The sequence below is a fragment of the Nicotiana tabacum genome, chromosome 15, assembly GCF_000715075.1.
Source record: "Nicotiana tabacum cultivar K326 chromosome 15, ASM71507v2, whole genome shotgun sequence".
Classification (NCBI taxonomy): domain Eukaryota; kingdom Viridiplantae; phylum Streptophyta; class Magnoliopsida; order Solanales; family Solanaceae; genus Nicotiana; species Nicotiana tabacum.
The window spans coordinates 100,038,659-100,051,563 of NC_134094.1; the positions used below are offsets into that span (position 1 = coordinate 100,038,659).

The 12,905-nt window shown below is 36.3% G+C and overlaps 1 protein-coding gene across 2 annotated transcripts; it reads left to right on the forward strand.

The window, feature by feature from the left end:
* Window positions 1–1,329: 1,329 nt before the first annotated feature.
* LOC107762628 (WD40 repeat-containing protein HOS15) lies at window positions 1,330–12,077 on the forward strand. 2 transcript variants are annotated; one of them, XM_016580995.2, is made up of 14 exons: window positions 1,330–1,560; window positions 4,973–5,118; window positions 5,210–5,573; window positions 5,722–5,816; window positions 5,948–5,994; window positions 7,178–7,328; window positions 7,481–7,544; window positions 8,439–8,597; window positions 8,710–8,831; window positions 9,262–9,336; window positions 9,923–9,976; window positions 10,076–10,149; window positions 11,161–11,235; window positions 11,529–12,077. In XM_016580995.2, the coding sequence occupies exons 1-14, from the start codon at window positions 1,500–1,502 to the stop codon at window positions 11,746–11,748; spliced, it is 1,707 nt and encodes a 568-aa protein (XP_016436481.1). In that variant the 5' UTR covers window positions 1,330–1,499; the 3' UTR covers window positions 11,749–12,077. The 2 variants fall into 2 exon arrangements, with proteins under 2 accessions (XP_016436481.1, XP_016436482.1); XM_016580996.2 differs by having other exon boundaries at window positions 1,360–1,560; window positions 5,000–5,118.
* Window positions 12,078–12,905: the final 828 nt, after the last annotated feature.

Genomic DNA, 12,905 nt, shown 5'->3' on the forward strand with positions numbered 1-12,905 from the left:
TTTAGTGAAGGAATGCAAGAAATCACTATGAAAAGTTACGACCAAGTATGGTAAGATATCTGCCACAATAATTATAGTATATGAAAGTTTTTCCAATCTCAAAAAATTGAAACAACATAAATTGCAAAGGAAAAACAAGTGATAATTGCAAATAGTGATACACAAGGAATAATGTACCAAGTACTGATTTTAGGCTCTACAGTCTACGTTATCGAACAGAAGCTAATCAGCTATATGATGTTGTTTATTCTAGAAATGCTATATGATGTAATTTATTGTTAGAGTATTAAAGTTTTGATGATTAACAAAATATGACTAATTAATATGACTAATTATTCAAAGAATCAGATCCTCAATGTAGCTGCTTAACTATTGTGAACAACTAGCTTCTTAGGTTAAATGATCAACTCCTCATGATTGATACTTGTACGTTTGTATAAGACAATGTAACTTTATCTTAAAGTTACCAGGTCCGAGTTTAGTGAAAGATGGTTGTTGTAAGTGATAAAGGTCGTTGCTCAAGAAGATATGGATAAGTCCGTTAGAGATAAAAGTCTTGAAGCTTGTGGAATCCTTAGAACAGTAGGAGTCCTATCAAAGAGAAAGCTGACTATGAATATGACTCCTAGAAGATCTCAAGTCGTGTTTAAATAGAATTGAGTTTGGACTTCTAAACTATCCTTTTACACATCAACAACATAGTCATAAAGTGGTTCACTTGTGTTTAGTACTTGTCTTGTACTCTTCTCGAGTTAGTATAGTAAATGCGTTTTAGGAAATTAAGTTGTAATCAAGTGTTATAAACAATTAGTGAGTTGGAGTGAGTGTTTGGTTTTACAAGTTAGAGGTACTTGTGAATCAAATAAGAGTAGTAATACTGGAGAGTATTTAATTACATCATTGTAATTGATACATTTTGGCTCATTGTTCTAGTAGAGTTGGAACTGAAAATCCTACTTGGTAGGTCGTGGTTTTTGCACCTTTGAGCCGGGTGATTTTCCACGTAAAAATCACTGTGTTCATTTTATTGCTCGTATACTTTTCGCTTAATGAACACGGTAAAGAACCAATTTCTTAGTAATTCATACGGGCACTCAAATTAACATTTATTATAAAAATTACCAAAATCCGATTAACAAGAAACGTACCTAATGGATTCCTAAATGAATCAGTTTTATTCAAAGTTAATTTTCTATTTGAAAATTAAAGATAAAATCAAAAGATCCATAAAACAGGACCCCATTCTGCAAATTATTGTAGTCCAATTAATTAATGAAATTAATATGTTACCCAGAGAATTAATAAGCAGAAGTTCCACCATACCCACCAGTTGACTTATATTTGAGGCGTATTTTAGACACCTGATTCAAAACGCCTTTTGGAACGAAACATTTATAATTGTAACGTCATTCTATCCCATTTCCCTCTTCCCATTTTTTCTCTCTACACTCTCCTAGAGTAGCCTATATGTCTGTTTACGCCGACGGCGATTCACAACAATGATCTCCATAACCTCCGCGGAGTTAAACTACCTCGTTTTTCGATACCTTCATGAATCAGGTACTTCATTTTAGGGTTCAATTAGCTATTGTTAATCTCAATTTATATTATATTATTATTCATAGTTCTTGACATGTTTATTAGAGTTTTATTTGGAGAATTTGATTTTGCGTTTCTGTTGTAAACTTCTTGTTTTAATTAGATCTCGATTTTTTCTTATATTATCTTCACTTTCTTACATAGACGATTTTAATTCTGCCTGTTGTACATTTTGCTGTAACTATTTCTAGGGCATAATGATTGTCGAGAATAAAATTGACTTCATCTAGTAGTGGCTAGGACTACTCGGGCAATTTGCATTACGATTGGTAAAAAGAGAAATTGGCTAGTCTCGTTATTTAAATAAGAAAATCAAATTGTTGACTATTAAAGAATATTACTCTCTCCGTTCCATTATATATGATGGTGTTTGACTAGAGACAGAAGTTAAGATGCTAATATATATTTTAGTGACAGTAGAAGAAAATATTAAAATAATAGCTGAAAAATTATTTTTGAAATTTGTGTTTTGAAATTTGTGAAAGTTTTATAGAAATGCAATACTCTCAAGTAATCTGGGACGTTCTAAAAAGAATATAGTGTCAAACAACATAGGATGGATAGACTATTATCTTTGGCTATTAAAATTTGAGAATTCATCTAGGAGGAGAGAGGTTGGGCCTGTTGGGAGCTAGCACACTTGAATTCTTCCTGGTGATAGTAAAAGAGAAAAGAATAGAATGCAAAAATTCCTAGGGCTTTAAGTGTAGCCATGCTTACCATACCATTTAGGAGAAAAGAAGACATATTCAGTCTGGAACATGTGTTGCCTACTTTGCCGTCGTCCTTCAATATGATTTGAGAGAGACTAGTCTCATGCCTCTCGATCCCCAAACTCTTTTGTCTCAAAAGTAATTGTGGCGCTCAAACATGGAGAAAAAAGCACGTGGCATGTCCGGTTGCTGTGCTACTGATTAAAAAAAAAGCATGTGGCATGTGTTTGTCATCTTTTATCCAGATTTTACGAGAAACGCAATCCTCACCAACCACCGTACTTTCTATCTCCTTCACCTAGACTTCTTCCTGACTCCTCACTGCCCAACCAAAAATCAACAGCAGTACATAACCATACACATTAAAAGGAATAAAACTGAAGTGCAAAAAGCCCTGAGAAGGTAACTGTTTTCTCATTTCTTAACAGTACAGGTACCTTAAATTGTTGTGCCCACCCAAAATCACAAAAGAAGTATGTACTAAACCTTAAAATAAATTAACTAGATACAGGTTGACAGAAATAGTTCTGAAACTTACAAATGCCAATTGCCTTAAAAGTACCTTCGTTCAGGGAAAATTCCAAAATGCAAAATGAGTCATTTGCTTTGTCGTTGCCAAACTCCAGCTTACTAACTGTAGCTGTTCTTCCATCTGGGCTACTTAATTCATACATATGTTTGAGAAGAATTTCATTCCTTCTGAACGTCTATATTGGTTAATCTCACTCATTTCTTGGGCAATAACTGAGTGGTAAGCCCAGCAAAGTGGGACTAATGGATGCACAGTTATTTTGGGTTGGGGTGGGTGGGTGGGGGGTGGGGGGTTGATAGGAAGAGAAGAAGCTTTATGCAGGAAGCTTCGAGATCTTGAGGGGCTGTGACCTTGGTGGATATTTGCACTAGAAAAGGGTTCGGCTGGGCATGAAAGATGGAAGTTCTGCACTTAGTATTCTACATCCTTGGAAGCTCTATCCTTTATTCGCAATTGGAAATAGTTTGAAAATAGGGGCTGGTGATTTCACTATTTTGCCAGAAAGAAGCTTTTGGCAAGGAAGGATCTCTCTCTTTCTCTCTCTCTCTCTCTCTTGTGTGTGTGTGTGTGAGAGAGACAGAGAGAGAGAGAGTGTCTGTTTGTGTGTCGGGGTTAGATGGGGTTTGAGAAAGTGCAGAACACCTGTTTTTGATTCCATTTCCACCAATACAATCAGGCAAGTGCAAGTCACATGCTTTTGTCCCTTTTGTCATTTTAACATCTTACTTTGTTGGACCAAAACTATATGTGGCTGTAAAAATTTGCGACAGTATTTGTCAAGTCGCATATATATGGGAGGAAGGCAGATGAAATGGCTAAAGTTAGAGTCTAAAAGTGCCTATGTTGAGCATTCACAATTGCATTTGATATTAGCTATAAACTGGTGCAGTGAACTGAGGCTGAAGTTTTGGTAATGAGTTCTACCTTTCCAGCTTATCTTTGAATTTCTTGGGGGTTGAAGTGGATCAGGATTTCCCCTGGCACCAATACATCTAGAAAGGATATGTTTGACCTATCTAGACGTTATATTTCCGGTGACAGTTTTAATTCATGAAATGCCTATTCCTGCATAACCACACAAGTGGCATTGCATCCTATTAAGTACTCGAGGATGGATTATTTTAAAGAGCAAACTGAGATGAGATCTTTTCGTTTGACCTAGTGATATTTCTTTAAGAACATATGAGGCCTCTCTAGCTTTGACTTCAGCATTAACAGACTACACTCTACAGCACCCTCTGCAAGTTGTGATATTCTATTTAGAGGTACTATCTAGCTTTGAGCTTCAGCACCAACATATTACAGTACCCTCTGCAATTTGTCATGTTCCATTTAGAGGCAAATAACTTGCATATGAAATACTACTCTGGCAATTGATCTAGTGATATCTGATATGCCTTCACTTCGTTGGATCTCTCCTCCTTTTTTGGACTCTTTGTGAGAAGCTGTTATTTCCACCAGAACTACTGAAAGAGCGCAAATGGAGGATGCGCTATAAAAAATGAGCGTCTTCCTCAAATGCTTCTGATTTAATTTCATCGAGTTGACATGTCCTTACTTCACTAGTTCTGTTAGGATGGGCATATCTTGCTATGGTGAAGCCATTAAGGTGATAGGACTGTCAGGTGTTCATTTCATGTGCTTTCTATTTCAATTTTAGTTGAAGCGCTTATTGCTTTCTTTTTTTCTGGATGACAAACAATTATCTTTCAGTCTCATGAGCTTTCTTATCTATAAAGGGGTTTTTTGAAGCATTCATTGTCGTGCTTATTTCAATTATGGGTTTAGTTTATGCATGGCTGATGAGGGGAACGGTCTTAGCTCCTGAGTATTCAGACTAAAAAGAAAATGGATAATAATAAGATTTAGACAGTTACAAAATCCATTCAGCTTCCCTTACTTGATTGAACAGATGAAATTTCAGTAATTTCAGCTACTTTAAATGATCTTCCAAGTTGATCAAGACTCTCTAGTTTATAGCTGTTCTTTGTGGTACCAGTTGTTGCTTCATTGAATTTGCTTAGCTAATAGGCCTATGCCTTGACCTTCATCCTGATGGACTAGTACCAAGATCGAATCCTAGAAAAGCAGTTTAATCAGTCTACTGGTTTACTGATATCTTTTTCAGGATTCTCACACTCAGCCTTTGCTTTAGGATACGAGGCGGGGATCAACAAGAGCACAATAGATGCAAATCTAGTCCCTCCAGGTGCTCTTGTTACCTTTGTGCAAAAGGGTATTCAGTATCTTGAACTGGAAGCAAATTTAAGCAATGTAAGGCAAAAATTTCGATATTCTGATTTTGGGTCTGAAGTTGAGCTCTTTTGAAAACTCTGAACTAACCAATTATAACTAAGGGATGCAGGATGATACCGATATGGATGAAGACTTCCAGTTTCTACAACCTTTGGATCTCATTACAAAGGATGTGTACGAGCTGCAAAAAATAATAAAAGAGAAAAAGGAAAAGCTTCAGAAAGATAAACCTAGGGGGAAGGACAAGGCGAATGCTGACCATGTGAGGGACCATGAACGAGAACCTGTAAAAGAAAGAGAGAAGGAAAAACAACAGAGGGAAAAAGACCGAGAACGGGATAGAGAAAGGGTTGAAAAGAATAAGGAGAAAGAAAAGCGCAAAGAAAAAGAAAAACCACACAAGGATCTTATGGATTTGAAACTGAGTGGAGAAAAAGAGACTACCAGATGTGAAGAAAATGGAAAAGCTGGAGGTAACACATTCCCATTTCAGCTAACTTGCTATTCTTACGACCATTATAGATGCAGGATATTTTGACAGATTTCTACATCGGATACTTTGCTCTTCTCTTTGTTAGTCTTTGCCACTCTGAAGTTTTTTCTTGTTGAGTTGCAAAATAGATTTGGAGCCTATGGAGATCTGCACAAGCTCAACCTCCTTGCCATGTGAAATTCCAAGTTGTGACGTAGTGGTTTTGGAAGGGCATACCTCTGAGGTTTGGCTGCATGTCTATAAAGTTCTTCTAGTCCGCCATGATTTCTCAATAGGTGATCCTGTATATATCTTTCCTTTTTTCTGTCTTCATATATACATAACAATTTTCTCTTGTTTCTAAGCTCATGCCAGGTTTTTGTCTGTGCTTGGAGTCCAGAAGGGTCACTTCTTGCATCTGGGTAAGCATTAGTACCATTTCTTTCTTTTTTGAAATGATTAGTACCATTTCTTTCTTTTGGTGCTCTTGTTTATGACTCAAGTCATGTTCATTTTTCAGACTTCTGTTTTAAATTCTCTTGTGATTTTTTTTTGAGAAGGAATTCTATTGTGATTTACGACTTTGGAAGTAATCATCATAAGCACTGTACTTCCAAATAATCGTGATAGTTTTATTTACAAATATTTGCTTCTTGTTCTCTTGCAACATCAATTTGTTCTTTAATAGTTAGTTCATCTTAAATATCCTCTGCGCAATCTCTGTTGTCCTCTGCGGAATGCTTTAGACATAGTAACATTTATGCACTAGATGTTCCCGTATACTCCATTTTCTTTTCTTATGGAAATGTGATAGGCAAAGGAGATTCTCATTCTAGGAAAGCAGATTAACCTTCGAGGAATATGTACGGAATAGCAAACACCACACCCCAGAAAAAGGAAGATGAACGGAAATAAAAATTCAACAAGAACTATTCTGCTGAAGAGTGGAGATACTTGGCCGAGAATTTATGGATTCTCTAATATGTGAAAGGATAAGGACTTCTACCAGTCTTGTGCGGTCACAAAGTCTTATTTTTTATAATATAATTACCAAGTAGTTCATACAAATATGAAATTACCATTTTCTACACAGATTAGTGGACTGTGCTCTACTAAGCTTGTTAAATATTTGCAAAGACAAACCATTTTTCCAGCTTGGCTCCTCAATTAGCATATATTTGGTCATGTGACTTCCCCCCGCGAAGGCTTTACTAGAATTATATTCCAAATTAGTTCTCTCCAACGAATTGGAAAATCTTGACAATGATATGTCTTTATCAACTAGAGTAATTCGCTTTGTCAGGTTCAGTGTCTACTCTTATTACTGGAATGTTGATCGGTGATCTGGTGTTAATAGCATGTGGTTAAATTGGTTTATTATAATGACACTTAAGGCTTTTGATTACTGGTTTGTTTTTAAAAGTTGGGTGCATCTGGGGCAATAAAAGTTGGGTGCATCTGTTGCCCCCAGCCCCTACTTTCTAATATGCTCTAAAAGGTCAAATTCTATGAAGTGGTTTTTCTTTGGTAAAAATGTTGAGTAGTTTTGGACTCTTCTAAGGAACCATCTTTCTTATCGCTAAGCTTGTGTAATATCAAACCTAGGTCTGGAGACTCTACTGCTAGAATTTGGACCATTGGAGATGGTCCGTGTAATTCTACAATCCCAAGCGGGCATCCAAATGTTGTGGTTTTGAAGCATTTGAAAAGTCGAGCAAACGAGAAAAGCAAGGATGTCACAACACTTGATTGGAATGTGAGTTTTCTGCTGCTTGTTTTGAGCTGACTCTCGTTGTTTTCTATACTTTTCTGGTGGACTTTCTGAAATTAGACTGCATTGGTTATGGGTTACCAACTTGATTTTCTTGTTATTATTTGATGTTGTATTTATGATTTCTTCTTGTGTAGGGCGAGGGTACCCTGCTTGCAACAGGTTCTTATGATGGCCAAGCCAGAATCTGGAACCGAGCTGGTAAGGGGCATGGGGGGAAAACTGGATCTGAAGATTGAATGTATCAATTGTCCATTGAAAAGATGGTTATGGGAATGTGTTTGCTTAAGTTTGTTCTTTGGATTATTTTCATAATACGGCAACACTATTCATGTCCTGGTTATCTAATGGAAACTAAAAGGCACCAAGAAACAACCCATGTCCTTGTAGAGGGAAGTTTTACCAGAGTCTTCATATGCAGCTATGAGGAAGGCTGGGAAAGATTCTTCTTTGGGAGGACAATGGGTTAAGGTTTTCAAAGTCCATAAATCATGTTAGGGTACTCTTGGTTCATAATTGACTTTTTTGTTCCAATAACCTTCTCGCAAGCTTTTCCAGAGAACTTGAAGGGATAATTGTAAAATAAGTTCCAGGTATGGTAGCCACCGACGAATGGCAGCCACTATGGTGTACTCTTTTGGATGTTAGTTCTCAATCTTGAGTAAGCTCATCTGTCACCGAATGGTATTTTTAACTTACTTTACACCACGTCAAGAATTTGCATGCCTGTTAAAATAAGCATCTGTAAATTCGAAAACTTATAAGACAAGTGGTTGATGCTCAAACTTGATGTGATCCATTCCTGACTTTTGTACTTTACCCCATTGAAACGATTGAAGAATGTAGAATCCTTCCCATTGTTTTCTACAGAATCTCATTGCTTTAGCCTTTTCACTAATTAGCAAGTTATTCAGCCTTGCAGTTGTTTAACTACTCGTGTTATCCACGTGTTATCAAACTGGACTATTTACTCAATGATGTTGCTTGTGTTTAGGTTTCCGTGGCTTTACTGTTCGTGACACCTTTATCATCTTATAGTGTCATGTCTGGTTTTCTCTTACTGATTCCCATCCTATAAACTGACTTTTCATCCAGGGGAGTTGGTTAGTACTCTAAACAAACATAGAGGGCCAATCTTTTCCTTGAAGTGGAACAAGAAAGGTGATTATCTCCTTAGCGGTAGTGTTGATACAACTGCCATTGTTTGGGATGTGATGTCTGGCGAATGGAAACAGCAATTTGAATTTCATTCAGGTGTTTTGTTGTACTTGTTCTGCCTTAATTGTGCTTTTATATTTTACCCCATATCTTGGCAAGGATAGAGTTTCTTTTGTGTGCTTTCTCACTGTTATATAAATCCATTCAGGTCCCACGCTTGATGTTGATTGGCGAAACAATAGTTCTTTTGCAACCTGCTCCACTGATAACGTGATCCACGTCTGTAAAATTGGAGAGAATCGACCAGTCAAAACTTTCTCAGGACATCAGGTGTGGTCCAGTTGCTTTTTGTGGGAAAATCTTTCATAATATTTTGTTGCTATTGAAAGGTGGAGCTTGTCAAGAAGATTAAATTGGATTAGTGTACATTTTCTCTTTATCTCTTTGATGTATGTGCACTGGTTATTACAGCTTAACAAGATGATGTGCGGAATAATTCTCTGATCCTTCCCCTGGTCACAGAACAATTTGTTTGATCAAATAAAAGAAGAATCATTCTCATTGCATTTTGATCAATGTTAACTTCTCTGGGTTCTATCATAACAATTCTAGTTCTATATCTTTTGTTCTCTTTTCTGTTTGAACTGTTTGTGCAAACTTAAGTAAGTTGAATACTGAAGCTTAGTGTGCGATGCTTAATGGGAACATTGATGTATCCTTTGTCAATATTCTTAAATGGTTGTTGACTTTGCCATTGCAGAGTGAAGTCAATGCTATCAAGTGGGACCCCTCAGGTTTCTTGCTGGCTTCATGTTCTGATGATAACACAGCTAAGGTAATTCCTAACTTATTATGTCCTTTTAAACTAATAGCAGGTAAATTATATCGAAAAAAAGAAGCAGCTACAGTCCCTTTTCTCCACATGATTCAGAATATTACTTTTTACGGTCTTCTGGTTATCTAGACTTTGCTGATTACCCTTGTATTATCATTTAGGTTCTAATTTGTGTATTATATTAATGCATCTTTTTGAATTTTTCCTCTGGTATTTCCTTGTCATTTTGTTTTCACTCATCAAAAAATCTCTAATTTATGTCTTTGTCGTGGAATTTGCAAGTGTTTCTCCACAAGCAAAATCAGCTTAAATAGGTCTGGCAGATACATAATTTATTGTTGATACGGTGTGAGCTCTTAGTTTCATATTTGACCTCCTTAATGTGAAAAGATCTGCATTACCTAGATTCCTAAACCTTGAATCAGTAACTCCAAGGAAGTTCAAATAATTACAGAAATATTAGAGAAAGTTGATTTATAGCTTCATGTTGTTTGAGTGAGGACTTCGAATATGTTGTTTCTAAGATATTGTGTTTATCGTGTTGTATAAAATAGATTTGGTCTATAATCCGTTTTTGTCTGTGCAGATATGGAGCACGAAACAGGATGGCTGCCTGCATGATTTCAGAGAACATGGCAAAGTATCACATATAACATAATGATGTCATCTTATAGTCTGCTCTTTTTTTAAAACAATTTAATCAAATCAGACATATCAGCTATTGACTATTAACTTTTAGGAGATATATACCATCAGATGGAGTCCAACTGGCCCTGGTACAAGCAATCCGAATAAACAGTTGTTGCTGGCAAGGTAATTATTCTATCTATTGGTACTGGACATGTTTCAAAATTACATTATTCTTTCAACTATAGTTGTCTGTCAGATGTGGTGGTAGCACAAGATTCTCACTCGATTAGATTTCATATTAGTATTGTTAATTAATATTGGATCTTTGTTGTTAGGTAAGTGATAAAGGTTCTCTATTCTGTCGACACAGTTTTCACTGATTAATTAGGAAATACTCTCTGTTCCATTTTATATGACATTATTTCCTCTTTGGTCCTTCCGCAAATATCGGGCACCTTTACATATTTGGGAGCTCTTTATTCTTAGCATTCCCATTTACCTTGATTGTGCATGCACTTATAGGAATGATATTGAATGTTGAAAACCACAATATTCTAAGAGTACTCTTTGTATGTTACATACATTTTGCTCATGTGTCAAAGTCTTTGTTTTTTGAACTCCATTTTCAATAAAAAACCATGATATGAAATGAAGCACAAGGAGAAACAGTTTTACACTTTATCCTTAGGTGATCTGTGGAGTTGGATGTAATCAGAAGTTATTCCAGCCCCCGCTCTATTTTGCACTTTAGGCTTCAAGTTCCATCAATCTCACTTGTTACAATATAGCTATATATGGGGTGGGGATTTAGTTGCCTGCTTGTTACATTTTCTAGGCACATTTTGTCAGATGTATTGATGTTCTAATCGTTTAGATGAGTAAGGAAGTTTGAACCAACAAGTCCCTTGCTTGATTTGGTGTCCAAAGTCCTAACCGGTACCCCTCCCCTGGACCTGAAACGACTATCCCTTAGCAAATCCTTAGGGTCTCGGTGCAGGTAAGCCTTCTCTTCAGTTAGATAAGATTTATTCATGTTATTCTTTTTAGTAAAAATAATCTAGAGAGATACAGTTCCACCTTAACCGTCCAGCAAATGGCTTCTTTGTGTGTGCTGATTCCAGAAAAGATTCTAATATATTGTACTTTTCTTTTTAGTTCTTTCAGATTATTGGTTTCGTTTTATTGTTTGTGTAGTGCTTCATTTGACTCTACTGTGAAGCTATGGGATGTTGAACTAGGGCGTCTTCTTCACAGCTTGAACGGCCACAGGTAATGGATGTGAACTCATTATGTCTACTTGGAAAGATACTCAGGAAATATTAAGGCACTCTTAATTAAATTACAGCGTAAAAGAAATAATTCCTGTTAACAATGTGGTAGTGTTAAATCATAGGCTAGAGCATTATGTCCTTTTTTTTGCTGGGGGTGAGGTACCGGTGGGAGTGGAGTGAGAATGAGGGAAAATGATTTTTTTTTTCATTTACATGTTTAAATATTTTTATTGTCTTGTTGGATTTTTTAAAATCATTTTTTCTGTACTTTCTCTTCCATTTTAAACCCAGGGATCCTGTTTACTCTGTTGCATTTAGTCCGAACGGTGAGTACTTGGCAAGTGGATCATTGGATAAATGCTTGAATATATGGTCAGTGAAGGAGGCCAAGATTGTAAGAACTTACACTGGCGATGGCGGTATTTTTGAAGTGTGTTGGGACAAGGAAGGCAACAAGGTCGCCGCTTGTTTTGCAAACAATGTGGTTTGTGTCCTTGATATTCGAATGTAGAGTTTGAGGAATAGCCTTCAAGGACTTGGGAACAAAGCAGGAACTTCTGAAGAAACTCTGCCTAGGACACTTGTAGAAATGCAGAACAATTGAAACTCAAACAAAATGTATTTGAAAATTGAAATCATTGTAGATAAGTGCAGATAGGATTATGGCACTGACCTAGACATGGGATATAGCTGCTAGTATAACTGTTCCTCTATTCTTTTGGCAACGAAATTTGACATGGCTGTGATTATACTATCGTAAGTCAGAGCAGCATTTTGTCGTCCAACTGCAAATATTCTGATTAGATGTAATGTAGCCACCTTGTTATTCCTTGCTCGAAATTGATTCCAAAATCCTAAGGGGTGGATTGGTTTGCGAACAAGTTATACTGGATTATAATGTGGAAATTATAATTCGGGGACTAAAAACTATCTTACTTAAGTTTCTTTTTTCCCCCGTAATATTTGATGCATGCGATTTTATCCTTTCATGGCATTTAACTTCCCTGAATTATATCTTTAAATTAACAATGATGAAGAAAACAAACTGAAATAAGAAAAACTTACCTCTTTAAGGGTATGTTTCCGTGAAAAATGTTTCCTAAGAAAATGTTTTCACGGAAAACAAGTAGTAATTTTACTCATTTTCCGGTGTTTGATACGCAAATTAAGGAAAATAACTTCTCAAGAGTATTCATAAATAAATTAAATACAATAAACATGAAGTCATAAACTTTCGAACCAACAACCTTTCGAACCCACAGATTTCATAAACTTCTGAACCGCTAAACTTTCAAACCCGTAAACTCTATAATTTCTAAACCCGCAAACTTCCAAACACATAAACCTCTGAACTCATAACTTTAGAACTCGTAAAATTTGGAACCTGTAAACTGAAAAATGAAAAACTCATAAATGAAAATATTTTTTTTAAAAAAAATTGCGCGGGGGTGGGGGTGGGGGGTTGACGAGGTTAGGGTGGATGAGTGGCACATAAAAACGAAAAAAAAAACAGAAAGTTGAAGTTGGAGGGGGTTGGGGTTAGATGTGAGGGTAGGTGGAGTTTTTTGGAAAATGTTTTCCTAACTTTTCTAGGGAAGTCATTTTCCTCTAATTTCAGGAAAATGTGATATCTAGGAAAATATTTTCCTAAACGGGCCAAGTGGGCCG

Excerpts from the sequence above, each read along its gene's own strand:
- LOC107762628 (XM_016580995.2), top strand. The coding sequence starts at position 1,500 with ATGATCTCCATAACCTCCGCGGAGTTAAACTACCTCGTTTTTCGATAC. Across the intron at positions 1,561-4,972 it reads TCGATACCTTCATGAATCAG|GATTCTCACACTCAGCCTTT; the intron begins GTACTTCATTTT and ends TATCTTTTTCAG. Across the intron at positions 5,574-5,721 it reads AGAAAATGGAAAAGCTGGAG|ATTTGGAGCCTATGGAGATC; the intron begins GTAACACATTCC and ends GTTGCAAAATAG.